Below are 14,325 nucleotides of genomic sequence, written 5' to 3'. Positions count from 1 at the left end.
TGTAATACACCACATCAATAAATCAAAGCAGAAGAACCACATGATCATCTCAACCGATGCAGAAAAGGCATTTGACAAAAATTCAACATCCTTTCTTGATGAAAACACTTCAAAGGCTAGGAAAAGAAGGGAATTTTCTCAGGATGATAAAGGCAATATATGAAAAAACCCACAGTTAACATCATACTCAACGGGGAGAGATTGAAAGCTCTCCCTCTAAGATCAGGAACAAGACAGGGATGCCCACTATCAGCACTGTTATTCAACACTGTGCTGGAAGTTCTACCTAGAGCAATTAGGCAAGAAAAAGAAATAAAGGGCATCCAAGTTGGAGAGGAAGAAGTAAAACTTTCACTCTTTGCAGATGACATGATTCTATATGTAGAAAGTCCAGAAAAACCTACAGCAGAGCTATTAGAACTAATCAATGAATACAGCAAAGTGGCAGACTACAAGATCAAGGCACAAAAATCTGTAGTGTTCTTATACACAAGTAATGTGCAACAAGAGGAAGAAATCAAGAAAAAAATTCCACTTACAATAGCAACCACGCGAATCAAGTATTTAGGAATAAACTTAACGAAGGCCACAAAAGACCTATACAAAGGAAACTATAAGAAACTGCTAAAAGAAATTGAACGGGACCTAAAAAGACCATGTTCATGGATTGGAAGACTAAATATAATTAAGATGTCAATTCTACCTAAACTGATTTATAGATTCAATGTGATACCAATTAGAAGGCCAAGAAATTACTCTGCAGAAATAGAAAAACCAATAGCCAAATTTATTTGGAACAGCAAGGTGCCCTGAATAGCCAAAAATATCTTGAGAAAGAGGAACGAAGTGGGAAGTCTCACACTACCTGACTTTGAAGCATATTACAAAGCTACAGTGCTCCAAACAGCTTGATACTGGCATAAGGATAGACATACTGACCAATAGAATTAAATTGAGTGTTCAGAAATAGACTTTCCCATCTATGCACAACTGATCTTTGATAAGGCAGTCAAGCCAAAGCAACTGGGACAGGGTAGCCTCTTCAATAAATGGTGTTTGGAGAAATGGATATCCATTTCCAAAAGAATGAAAGAGGACCCTATCTCACACCTTATACAAAAATTAACTTGAAATGATCAAAGACCTAAACATTAGCACTAAGATCATAAGACTCTTAGAAGAAAATGTAGGGCAATTTCTTAAAGATCTTGTAATAGGAGGTAGTTTCCTAGACCTTACACCCAAAGTGCAAGCAACCAAAGAACAAATAGACAAATGGAATCTCCTCAAAATTAAACACTTTTGTACATCAAAGGACTTTGTCAGAAAGGTAAAAAGCAACCAATACAATGGGAGACAATATTTGGAACCACAATCAGATAAGGGTTTAATATCCCAAATATATAAAGTGATCCTACAGCTCAACAACAGAAAGACAAACAACCCAACTGAAAAATGGGCAAAAGACATGGACAGATACTTTTCTGAAGAGGAAATACAAATCGCTCAAAAACATATGAAAAAATGCTCAATTTCACTGGCTCTTAGGGAAATGCAAAGCAAAACCACAATGAGATATCGTCTCACATCTACCAGAATGGCCATTTCCAAAAAAACGAAAATTACAAGTGCTGGAGAGGATGCAGAGAAAGAGGAACACTTATTCACTGTTGGTGGGAATGTAGAATGGTGCAACCACTCTGGAAGACAGTGCGGCAGTTCCTCAGGAAGCTAAGTATATATCTGCCATATGACCCAGCTATTCCATTACTAGGTATATACTCAGAGGAACTGAAAGTTAAGACACGAACAGACATTTGTAAACCAATGTTTATCGCGGCATTATTCACAACAGCCAAGAGAAGGAAAACAGCCCAAATGTCCATTAATGGACAAATGGATAAGCAAACTGTGGTACATACACACAATGGAATATTACACAGCTCTCTGACAGAAGACAAGGAACATATAATAACATGGATGAACCTTGAAAACCTGTGGATCACACTCTCTTTATCCAGTGTATGGATGGATGAGTAGAAAAACAGAGACAAAAAACTACATGAAAAATAGGGTGTGTGTGGGGGGGGTTGATCTGGATGTTCTTTTTTACTTTTATTTTTTATTCTTATTTTTACTTTTTCTAGTACAAGGAAAATGTTCAAAAAACAGATCGGGGTGATGAATGCACAACTATATGGTGATACTGTGAAAAACTGATTGTACACTTTGGATGATTGTATGGTATGTGAATATATCTCAATACAATTGAATTTAAAAATACATATTATACAAAAAAAAAAAAAAAATTAGGATAGTCTAACTGTTCTATCTCCAGTCTCTCCAAAGTCCAATTTCACGTAACACTACAATTCAATGTTCCCTCTAAAGTAATTATCAGCTGAATATCCAAAAGAATCCACAAGGTGATCCAAACCAACCTTCTAAAACTGGAATCTGTCCCAGGCAAACTAAATTCTTTGCCACTAGGAACTGGTAAAGCATATCATACATCTTCCCACCTTCATTCTTTTGTCCTTTCAGTTATATTTCAGCACTCTCTCCCTGCCTGCCTGTCAATCTGTAGCTATCAAAATCATTCAGGGGTGTTTGTTTGTGTGTGTGTGTGTGTGTGTGTGTGTGTGTGTGTGTGTGTGTGTGTGTGTGTGTGTGTGTTGTGTGCACACGCGCGCAAACTGCAGTATACATAAACAGTTCAAAAACAGGCAACGGCATAAACACAGCAATTCCACTACCAAGAACTTACTTTACAAAATATGTAATGAACAAGGATCTTTATCAAGCATAGTTTAATGCTAAACATTTAGAAATGGTGTACATATCCAACCAGTAAGGAACTGATTCCATGAATTCCATGATGCATTAATAGTATGTGTATATATATACTTAATTATATGTAGCTATATGCCACAATGTTAACACTGGTTATCTGTAGGTAACAATTTTAAGCATGATTTATTTTCTTCCTTGAGTTTTCTTGTATTTTCTGAAATTCTTACTACATGCTTCAACTTTGTGTTGTTTTAAAAATATTATCCAGATAAAAAAGATGGAAACAGTATCCTATGCAAGAAATGAGGGTGGGCAGTAGTTAGAGAAAAGTTACAATACTTGGCGTACACAAGGAAAAACATGTAGTTTAGCATTACCAAAGCAAAAAATAAGCAGGAAGTAACAAAAAACGAAGCTAGAGTATGTCATATAGAGGAGCCCTACATAGTATTACCAACTTACTTGATCCTGCCATTATTCTATAGACGATGAAGAAATACTGTAGAGTTTTAAACAAGAGAAAGACATTTCCAGATTTTCATTTTATACTGTATAGTTTATATATATAAGTTTGAAGAACAAATGGTTTGGAGGGGGAGGAATAAAGCAAAGAAAACTGGAGACTTATTACAATAATCTTGGAAAGAGATAAAAAGGCTTTAACTGGGACAGTGATATTAAGGATATAAATATATGTGGGACAGAGAACGAGTAAAACTGGTATGTGGCTGGATTTGTAGGAAAAATTATATGCTTTTGGTAGAGATGACAGAGCATTAAAAATGAAAGAAATATATATAAGAAATAAAACAAGTTAGTCTGAAGAGGAAAGGAAAAGATTCATCTTGTTGAAATACAATTTTTCACATATCAGCCTACATGCAAACATAAATAAAAACTTCCCATAAGAAAATAGCCTAGAAACTGTTTAGCTTAACACTGAAGGTCCTCCAAAGACTGACTGAAGCTTCACTCCAACTTATCTCCCTCCACTTTCCCTAAATGAATCTTAAGTTCTCATTAAATTGACTGACTCATTCTCAAGAACATTCTCACTTGTCTGCCTTTGCATATACCAATTCTCTTGCTTACTTCATCCTTTCTGACCCACTCTTGCAGAATACACAAGTTTTCAATCAGCCTTAACTTGATATCTGTATTAGTTTACTGTGCCTGCTGTAACAAAGTACCACACAGTGGGTGGCTTAAAACAACAGCAATCTATTGTCTCACAGTGTTGGAAGCTATGCTTCCTCTGAAGCCTGTAGAATTCTGGCAGTGCCCTACTGGCAATCGGTGGCATAACTCAACCTCTGCCTCCATTACACAGCTGTCTTCTATCTCCTACTGACTGTGTCCAAATTTCCTCTCCTTATATGGACACCAGTCATACTGAATTAGGAACCATCCTAATCCAGTTTGGCTTCATCTTAACTAATAACATCTTCAAAAAGCATATTTCCAAATAGGATCACATTCAAGGGACTGGGGATTAGGACCTGAACATATCTTTTGAGGGAACACAATTCAATCCATAAAAATACCTGTATTTCAGATAAAATCAAAACTGACACTGGTTTCATAAAATGCTTAAAATAAATCTCTCTCCATTTTGGAATCTGACAAACTTAAAAATTGACAAAAAAAAGTAAACAGTAATAACTCGTCTAACAGCATCAAGGAATGAGGAATTCAGAAAGAAATGGAAATATCATGTAAATTCCAAAATTTTTTGCCCAAATACAGTCTTCCCTCTTCATTCTATCAGGCCTGGACTTCCACTTCTAGACGTTCTCAATGTGCCTAATTATAGCACAAATATCTTTCTACTTAGTTGTTTAACTTGTACAGGCTACATAATAAAAATTATTAGACTCATATCTAAATAAGACAAACTGATTCTGAAGGAGAGTCTAAAAAATGAGTTTTATTGTCTGGACACATCACATTATTTTGACCGCTCAAAGGATACTTTTCTCTTATGTTTTGGTTCTCTGCTATATTCTGAAGAGTTGAATCTGCCAAAAAACTTCCAGCAAAGTGAGAGATCCCTGTAATGATCTCAACATACTTTTCAAGCAAATACTATACAAAATGATTAGCAAAATATAAGGGCAGGGACTCCTGCCATCAAAGAGTTTACTATTTGATCATGTAAAAACACTACACTTACATAACAGTATAAGACAATATAGGCAATATTTAAACAATGCAGGATGACAACAAAAGAGAAACAACACAGCTTAGAGTTGTACAAAATTAATTACAAATGACTGAAACATACAGTAAATAACATAGAAACCCAGAAGAAGAGATCATTTTTTCAGGTAAGTAAAGGAGAAAGATTCTGAGAAACTTCTAAAAGAAGTTGAATGAAGCTGAACCTTTCGATTATAGAGAAAAGAGCATGGTGGAGAAGTTCTCAACATTTGTCTTATATTACCACGCAACGTTTGTTAAATATTTCATGGTGACATTTACAAAAATGACCCTTAATGTAGTTAAGACAAGGCTAGTATAAGCTACTTATCAGTTTGTTCAAAGAGAAAATAAAGAGTGCCTACATGGGACAAATACTCAAAAAGTTTTCTTACCTTAAATATACCAACCCAATCTTTTGGATGTGGATGGATATATGGAGTTAAGGTGTAATGACATTCCAGATGTGCATTAGGAAGATAACTCTTGGCCACATTTTGAAAGATAACATGTGCAAAGTTGGAAGTCTGCAATGGGACTTCTTGAAAAGATGTCATTGTATATCTGAAACAAGTAATTCATACAAAATGAATGATACCAACTAGGAAAAAACTTATACCTTTAGAAAATAAATAACATTTCATGCACGTTTCAGGTATCTGCATTCCATAAATACTGAGAACATACATACTTTTTAAATATTGGAATACCTCCTTAAAACTGTGATTAAGCCTAAAACCAAAGACAAATTGGAAAATTTGGCTTAGAAAGTTACATGGGGGTTAGGAAGTATAAGAAAGGGAAAAAAGGGAAAGGAAAAAAAACACCTCTCAACTTTCCTACAAAGTCTAGTTCTCTATTTCTATTGCAATTAAAAGCAAATGAACCAAAGGTGTTTTAGAGAACAACCAACCAACAAAAACCTGCCAGCCCCTAGCTATAGATTATAAAACAGAAACAAGAACAGATCAATTAGTATTTTCTTTCTATGCTGAACCCTTTAAATTTATCATTTCCTCCTTAATCTGGCCAATCCAATCCCTCACCTCTCCCTAGGTTCTAGGCTCCTATAACTGATCCTGATTCTAATCTGTTTACCAATCTCTCTTTACCTGCATTTCTGCTCTGAGTTCCTGATCCTCGAGACTAGCTAGCATCCTCAACCCTAGCTATGGACAGAATCATTGGGGGCCTTAAACAAACAAACAAAAAAAGATGGTTTTCTGGGAGTGGGGCCTGAGCATAGAAAAAAAAAATTTTTTCTGTCTCCTTAATCCTAATCCTACATGCAGCCAAAATAAAATCACTACTTAAGACTCAGACCCAGAACAACTTAAGTCTCTACTACCACTTCTCATTTCCATAAATGCCAGACTGTCTTCTTGACCTTTTGGCAAAAGCATGTTCAACTCTCAAATCATGAAAAACCTCAGCTGGTCTGCTTGAAATCGGTCAGCCTATTTGTTCCTCTCTACCTACACCAATTCCACCCTTTCATTCTGGGTTCGGTGATCCTACCTTGACTTCCAGTATTTGTGTACCCTTTCCATATTTTTACTGAGTAAAAATAAAAGTATATTTTAAAAATTAAAATATATATACAGTGTCAATGAAACACATTCTGTTGAAAACCTATTATAACTATATAATGATACTGTGAACAATTGATTGTACACTTTGTATGACTGCATGGTATGTATGATATGTCAATATATCTCAATAAAATTAAATTTAAAAAAGAAAGAAAGAAAATCTATTATAGATTTGGTGAATCTGGCTTAGTGAACACCAAGGACTGGATAGATGAATGGTGCCAGTGGGCAATAAAAAACTGCAAGACCCAACTGCTTCCCAGAGTTTTTGTTCTAATTTTGAGAAAAAAGGAAAAAACTGGGGATTTACTAAAATAGGCAATCACAGATTATGTCACAGGATCAGCACAAACACTGATGCCACAGTACACATGTGAAATTGTGACACTGACCCTGTAACATTTGCTTCTGAGTCTTCAAAATAGAAATCTCCATAATAATGAGGAAAAGTGGGCAAGATTTTTGCTAAACAAATTAATTTACTTCACAAATCAATGAAGTTTCTAAGAGCAAGAACAGCAGTAAAATGCTGCTCATATTTTAGCAATTATTAAGAAGACTGTTGCTAACAAGACCTAAGACAGTTCGTTTTCACAATTATTTCTTCTGCTGACCTGTTTTGAAAATTAAGGCAAATTTTTAAAATTGTGAAATAAGTACTTTGGAAAATAGCCATCTCTCTTCTTGTGTCCTTTCTGCTTCTGTTATGGTCAAAGTACCACTTTACTAGAACAACGTGCTGGGCACCCCTTAAAGAGCTTGTCAGTAGTACGGTAGAATAGTAAGCTGGTTGTCTCTGTTAGCCTCTCCCACCAGAGTTTTGCCAGTATTTTGAAGTATGCCAGGAATCCGAGGTGAAGTTCAGTTGCAGTCCTCTGTGCTAACAAAACGGCTTTACCATCTGCAAACCTATTTAATAGAAGGACTTAGCTGTCAATACTCCACATGGGGTAACCTAAAGACCTCAGGAAAACGAAAAGGTAGCACTTACAAAGACTAGGAAATCTGCTTAAAATAACTGAAAAGTTTTATTATTTTGTTTCTTTGAGTAAAAGAAATGGCTACAAGATACAAGAAGAAAAGCTACAGATAAATCAATTGAATCAACTGCTGAATCCTTGAATCAACCTCTGTAAGGCAAAACTACTAAAAATAACAAGTGAATTAATAATATTTTCCTATGAAGGGAGTGAATATTTAGATTTCTCTAAGGAAGGTATTCAATAAGGAGAAAATAAGGCTGTCTTAGAATAAGTTTCCCTTGTTTTTAATTAAAACTGTTCATGAAACTTTTTCTTAAAACTGAGTAAGTTTCTTAAAGAAAACTAAATCAACAAAGCTGTAATGATTTATCTATAAAACAATTCAGTACAGTTTAAACTTTTGTTTGATCTCAATTACAAGTTTTTTTAAAAATCCATAACTCAACCTCATACACTTACTTCATTGAAAAGATTTTTTAGACATAAAATAGCATGTAGGAGCATATATTTGTATTCACATATGGTATATGTGTATCTATGTAAATAAATGCATCAAAAAGGTCTGAAGCAGTACATATTACACAGTCAACAATCTTTACTTATGGAGGATGGGATATGTGTGAAGACAGAACTCAAGAGTACTTTCACTTTTAACTCAATTTATTGTCTGAATTCCTACCAGTACCTAGAAATGTATTGTTTTCATTGTTTTAAATACCCGTATTAACATGAAATTTCCTTTTTAAGCCCTCTCCCAAATTTCAATTTTTAATAGAAAACACTAACATCACACTTAAAATAGATTCATGGTGTTTGTAAGTCTGAAGAATATGATAATTTGTGATTATTCTATTAATAGCCTTCATTAATTCCATTCCAACACTCCAATCTTTTTAAAAATTTCAATAGGATTAAACTTACAGAAATATTTTACATCCCACTCTCATTATTAATTCATTTTTAACTGTTCACTAAATTCCAATACAGCTTCTAGTCATTAAAAAGTTAACAAGGATGAATGCAAGATGAATGTAATTACAAGAATCAAACCATTTTGAAAAGTAAAATAAAAATTCTAATTCTCATACAGTTCCTCTGGTTCAGTCCTCCCACAGATAATAAGTAAAGAAATGACCAAGCTTATAAAAACCTTGGAATTCCTGAGAATATCAAGGTACTAAAATGAATCCCAGACAGATTTATATACTACATTACACACACACACAAACACACATACAGGACCAGTGGAGAAGTAATGCGCAAAGTCCATGCATCACCTCATGGTAATCCTTGGAAGTGTACCATCACTAGCATCCTGAGAAAAAGTGCAAACCGCACCTCAACTGGAAAGAGGAGATACAGCCCCCATCCACAAAGGAACCATACTGGACCAAATTTTGCTTCAACTCTGTAAAGTACATCTTCAGAAACTTGGGTACATCAAGGTGGCAAACCACGGATAAGGAAAAAAAAATTCCATCAAGAATTAAAGGGACAGACACATTTGGCTGGGAAATAAAATCTGAAATGCATAAATACTCTGGCTACAATGCCCTCTTCCAGGTTTCTAACTGTATTTCCTCAAGGCCTAACACCTCTAGAATTCCTTCATGTGCGTTATGCTATAAACTATGTATTATTAAAGTCTTTAGTCTAAAATCCAATTTCATTATTTTGGGAATTCATCAATGTCTAAAAATAAAGAGCAAGAAGCAATAGGCACTAAAATAAATTTTGGGGTAGAGGGAAGCATTTCAAAGTTATTTTACTTCCTCCTCTTGCAAATTTTTCAAGCCCAAAACAGATCTGGCTTTTGTAGTAGTTCCCCCACTTTGGTTCCTGATACTTATTTTACTTGAGTAAACCCAAAAATGTAAGCCTTAGCCAACTAATGTAGAAAACAGACCTGAGAACTTCTGGGCATTAAACTTACAAAGTCAAATTAAGTTTTTTTAACTTAGATATTTTATGTAATGTCAGTCCTAACAGTCAGAACTAAAGAAGAAATAATTTGTTAAGTCCAATAAGGTGCGTATGGTGATTTTATATTTTATTTAAAGTTTTCATCGATTAGAGATGCTAAACCAATTATAAGTGAAATGTTTCTATGTCTGGGATTTGCTTTAAAAACTCCAGAGGGTTTATGAATATATTTCAATAAAACTGAATTTAAAAAAAAAAAAAAAAAAAAAAAAAACTCCAGAGGGAGGAAAATGTGTTGGAGGGGGTAATAAAATAAGATTAGCCAACTGATGATTCATATTAATATTAGCTCTCCATCTGTGTATGTTTTTTCTGTGTGTCCTCAAAAGCACTGTGTCTTTCAGGTAGTCGTTAACAAAGTCAGAGAAAATTGTGAAAATCTTGGGTTTTGAAATTATGAATCTTTAAAATTATCTCCAAATTTCAGTCCTATAGGACACAAAAACATCTGAACGGGGGAAAATTTCTGACATTTTGATAGCATTCCAGTTCTTGAATACACAGAGTATCAACTGTTGATAGACCTCTACTCCATTTGCTAAATTGCACTCTTGCAGACGTCCCTATTTCCAGAATCCTTTACAGCTGAGGGTCATTACACTCCGCTCAGGTGTCCCCCACACCAGTTCTATTTACTTCTTAAATTTTTTAAAAGTTTCTAAAATGCTGTTAATAGTCCACATACACTTGGGGGGAGAGAATTTTTATCTTCTAAGGGTTTATTTGTGGGGAAAAAAGCTTAAAGAGCTAAAAACGCATAAACCCCAAAGCTTACTTAGTAAAATCCAAATTCCAAAAGAATACTATCTAATAAACTCCACATGTGAGCTAATTCCTCCAAACAGGTAATGAAGGAGCACTGTTAGGCTCTTCAAAAATATTTAACATTATTTAAAAGGCTGAAACTTAAAGAATTTCAAAATACCTGTTATTTTTTGTTACGGAAAGAGTCTATTTACTGGTTAATTCTACAGAAATGTGATGACTAGAACAGGATGTTCTTTTAAGTCTGACAACCACACTGCAAAAAAAAAATAAAAAAACAACACAAACTTAAAAATTCATATTTAGTGTAATTAAGGAAAGAAATCAAGCCTACAAGTCCAGATAAAAACAGCAAAAGCTAAAGTCTGGCTCAGCCCCTTCTCTATACCCGAAAAGCACTTTGAGGTCAGGTAGCCCACTTATTAATAGGGTGATACAGACACTGACACACACACACACACACACACACACACACACTGCTAAACTCTAACAGTAGACTCTCCGAAAAACTACACACACACACACACACACAGCTAAACTCTAACAGTAGACTCTCCGAAAAACTACACACACACACACACACACACACACACACACACACAGCTAAACTCTAACAGTAGACTCTCCGAAAAACTGCAGCTCCTGAACAAGAGCCGGTCGGGACGTGTTCACCACCGGCGGGGGAAAGAGAGCGAGTTGTGAAAACAAAGAAAACTTTGACTTGGCAAAGAAAGATTTGACTGTCCTCAGAAGATTTTTTTTTTTTTTTTAATCTCTTGGAGTACTGAGAGAACGGAGAAGTGGGAGGCATTCATAAATTAAGAAAATAATTCTGTAGTCCAGGTGAAGTCGATCCCGACAAAACAGCTAACTCCGCCCACGGCCCTGTAATTTTGGGCGGTGCGGGGAGCCTCCGCCTCCTTACTCACTGGCGACTCAAAACAAAACGACTGGCTCTCTCTCCGCCGAAGCAAACCCGGCGTCCTTTCCAGACCTAACCTAAATGTTATTCCAAGCTTACCTATGCCAGTAGCACACACGTGCCCTCAAAACTGTGTCATCCTAAAGTTGAACCTTGGACATTTTTTTTCTCCAGGAGACACACGCGTCACTCACCTCGGCCAAACGGCCCAAGTCCAAGACGCTCCCTAAAATCCCTAAGGCCTATCCGCCGCCTCCCCGCCCTGGAGGGTGGCCACCTATCTTTTTCCAACTCCAGTGATAACCGAAATCGCCGGAATACCCCGTCACAATCACAGTCCGGGAGGAAAGGTCTGTCCTCGGGAAGAAAAGCATCGTCATCACAGAGCACCAGTCCCAAGACTGGCCAGGCCCCTAGACGGCAGGGCCTACGGGGCGTACCGCGATCCCCAAAGGAGCTCCATCTGGGGTCCGCCCCCGCAAAAGATGCCGGAGCAGACGGAGAAAGCGCCTTACCTACTGAGGGGTTCCCGGGCAGAGGAAGCGCGTTAAAGAGGCTTCCGAGCCAGAGACGCCATCAGCCGCCGAACCTCTTCCGCCAGCAACACCTCCCTCCACGGGCTAGCGTGGTAACACCTCTCCCCAAAACCCAGAGCCGGCGTGACATCACTTCCGCCCACGGGGCCGTCCCTTCCGCCGCCGTGTGGGTTGGGTCCGGCCCCTAAGACTCCCAGCCCAGCCAGCATTTTCGCTCCTGCTGGTTGCTCCTCCCCTTTCCTCGAGTTGGCAGTTTTCGCTCAGAGACGTACTCCGGAAATTCAGGCTCCGTTTGTTTGGATTTGTGTTTTTTATTTGTTAATTATTACTTTAATATGTGACGTGGGGAAAGACACCGGAAAGTTAAGTAACTTAGCGAAATAAAGGGTAACCCAGAGGTATGTGGACTATTGCGTGGATCTTAATCATCTAATTCACTTAGTTTATAGATAAGGAAATAGAGAATCATAGACGTGAAGGGAGCGACCACACGCCTAAGGCTGCAACCCCTGGCTCTTTCCCACCTCCTGCTCCAGACTTGTGATTTTTTTTTTTTCTCTTAAATTACGAGGTTTTGTTAAACCCTCGTTTTCGGCGAGGAGCTTTTCAATTCTAATGCTCTATTTTCTCTCGCTCCAGCAGTGGCCTCTTAACACCCGCATTTCTGTAGTTAACTGGTTTTTATCTATATTATTTTGTGTATGAATTTTTTCCTAATAAATTATTTTTTCTGATAAATTATAATTTCCTAAATCACTTTTAACTGCCTATAGTAGGCATTTAAGTTTGAATCCTAACTCCGCGGAAGCAAGTGTGTTCTATCTATATTCATGTTATTGTGTTACCATAAACACTCAAACAGTGTGGATTACCACCGGCGAAGAACGGATGACAAATCAGACACATTAAACGTTGAAGCATCTGCTAAATAGAACACATAAAAAATCCTCTTTCATATACTTTCCCTTAACGACATATTTAAGACTACATTACCTTGGATAATATAGGCTCTCAATAATTGCTGACTGATTCTTTCCTTTATATTGAAATCATTGAAATTGGTCTCATGCTGCAAATTGAGCTTGATCGTAGAATTTCAGACCTGACTTTTACAGGTCATTTAGTCCCAACTGCCTTACTTTACAGATGAAGAAAATGGCGTTATAATCGGTATCAGTAATCACTGCCTTAACTGATGGTGACCTAGTAGTGGAAATAACTGTCTCTCTAAAGAAAAGTAAATATAGCAGTGAACTTTATAAGTACAAGTTTTCGCAGGTGTCACTTTCTATTTACTAATCATATTATGTATTTACATGTAATTTCTAATTACCTGTTTTCAGTTTATGAAATCAGAAACCAATATACTTAATAAAAACCATAATTCATAAAAAATTTTGGTGCAAGAATTTTTACTTTGTTATTTTTAATAATAATGTCTAAAAATTTAGACCTTGTTTTCCCCACGATGGTATTTGTTTAGGTACTTTACCTTGCTTTATTCCTTTTAATAAAGATTCCTTGAATTTTTAGACCATGTTTCTCTCATCAAGATAAATATATCACCTCACAGTATTAATTGAATTTTTTAAAAAATTAGCCTGTTACATGTAGGGCAGTGTACTAGGGGGTAGCTGAGATATGGAGCCACAATCCTTTATGTGACACCCTTGGGCCAGATGTAATTCAGAATTATTCAGGCTTTAGAAAGGTATATTTTGCATTTTGTTTCACTCCTATGGAGTCTGGGGCAACACCCCATAATCAAGTTAATATTTTTTTAGGGAAAATTATGAATATTCAACTAAGTAGGATAAATGAAGAATATAAATAGTCTCCCCTCAGTTCAGGTTTTTCAGATCAGGTTTTGCAACTTTACCACCATGTGTTCAAGTTAGATCAGGCTTTATTGACAAATGAGTCCAGGTGAGAACAGGTTTTGTCTTGCTAAAAAAAAAAAAAAATTTGCTTTTCAGAGTTGTTTGAATTTCAAAATTGTGACTAAGGATTAAAGACCTGTTCAAAACATTATTGGAAAGTGTATCACTCAGCAACCTATGATTTCTCTGGAGTAATTACAATTTCAAGTAGTTTCTAGCCTGTTATACTGACTTGTTTCATAACACCTATTCTGTGTTCTGATTAGGAAAATAGGCTGACCATATCTACAGACACTGTTCCTCTCTTAGAGGAACTTATGATAGCAAAGGGAAGAAATGAATCCATGAAAACTTAAGTAACTAAAGTATAAAATGCATCATTTTATACTAAAAATATAAAATGAGGTGGGAGGATTCATTATAAGCATGTGTGAGCAATATACTTTTCATGGAGGCTACAGGCCTAGACTGTTAAAGTTAGGTAGGGCTTTGATGAGCTGATAGAAGGAGGAAGACTTTCCAGTTAGGATGGGCAAAGGAGTCAGGAAGAAGAAAGTTAACAAAAAAATAACTATTCCTGTTTTTGAAGCACCTAATGCTTTCCAGGCACTGTGCTAGATACTTTACTTATACTGTCTCCACTCCTCATAGCATCCTTGCAAAATAGGCATT

General features: G+C 36.3%; 1 protein-coding gene across 1 annotated transcript in view; it reads right to left on the bottom strand.

Moving 5' to 3' along the window:
• Positions 1 to 11,909, bottom strand: part of TAX1BP1 (Tax1 binding protein 1) — a 148,528-nt gene extending 136,619 nt beyond the window's left edge. Inside the window, exons 1-2 of the mRNA XM_037836961.1 lie at positions 11,753 to 11,909; positions 5,388 to 5,556 (exon numbers count right to left, since the gene is read on the bottom strand). Of these exons, the coding sequence (XP_037692889.1) occupies positions 5,388 to 5,549 (162 nt within the window). The 5' untranslated portion in view covers positions 5,550 to 5,556; positions 11,753 to 11,909. The remainder of the gene's footprint in view (positions 1 to 5,387; positions 5,557 to 11,752) is intronic.
• Between the last annotated feature and the right edge of the window lie 2,416 nt (positions 11,910 to 14,325).

This window comes from Choloepus didactylus, chromosome 5, assembly GCF_015220235.1.
Source record: "Choloepus didactylus isolate mChoDid1 chromosome 5, mChoDid1.pri, whole genome shotgun sequence".
Classification (NCBI taxonomy): Eukaryota; Metazoa; Chordata; class Mammalia; order Pilosa; family Megalonychidae; genus Choloepus; species Choloepus didactylus.
The sequence above is the reverse complement of the archived record's forward strand: the minus strand, read 5'-3'. Positions and strand labels throughout refer to the sequence as shown.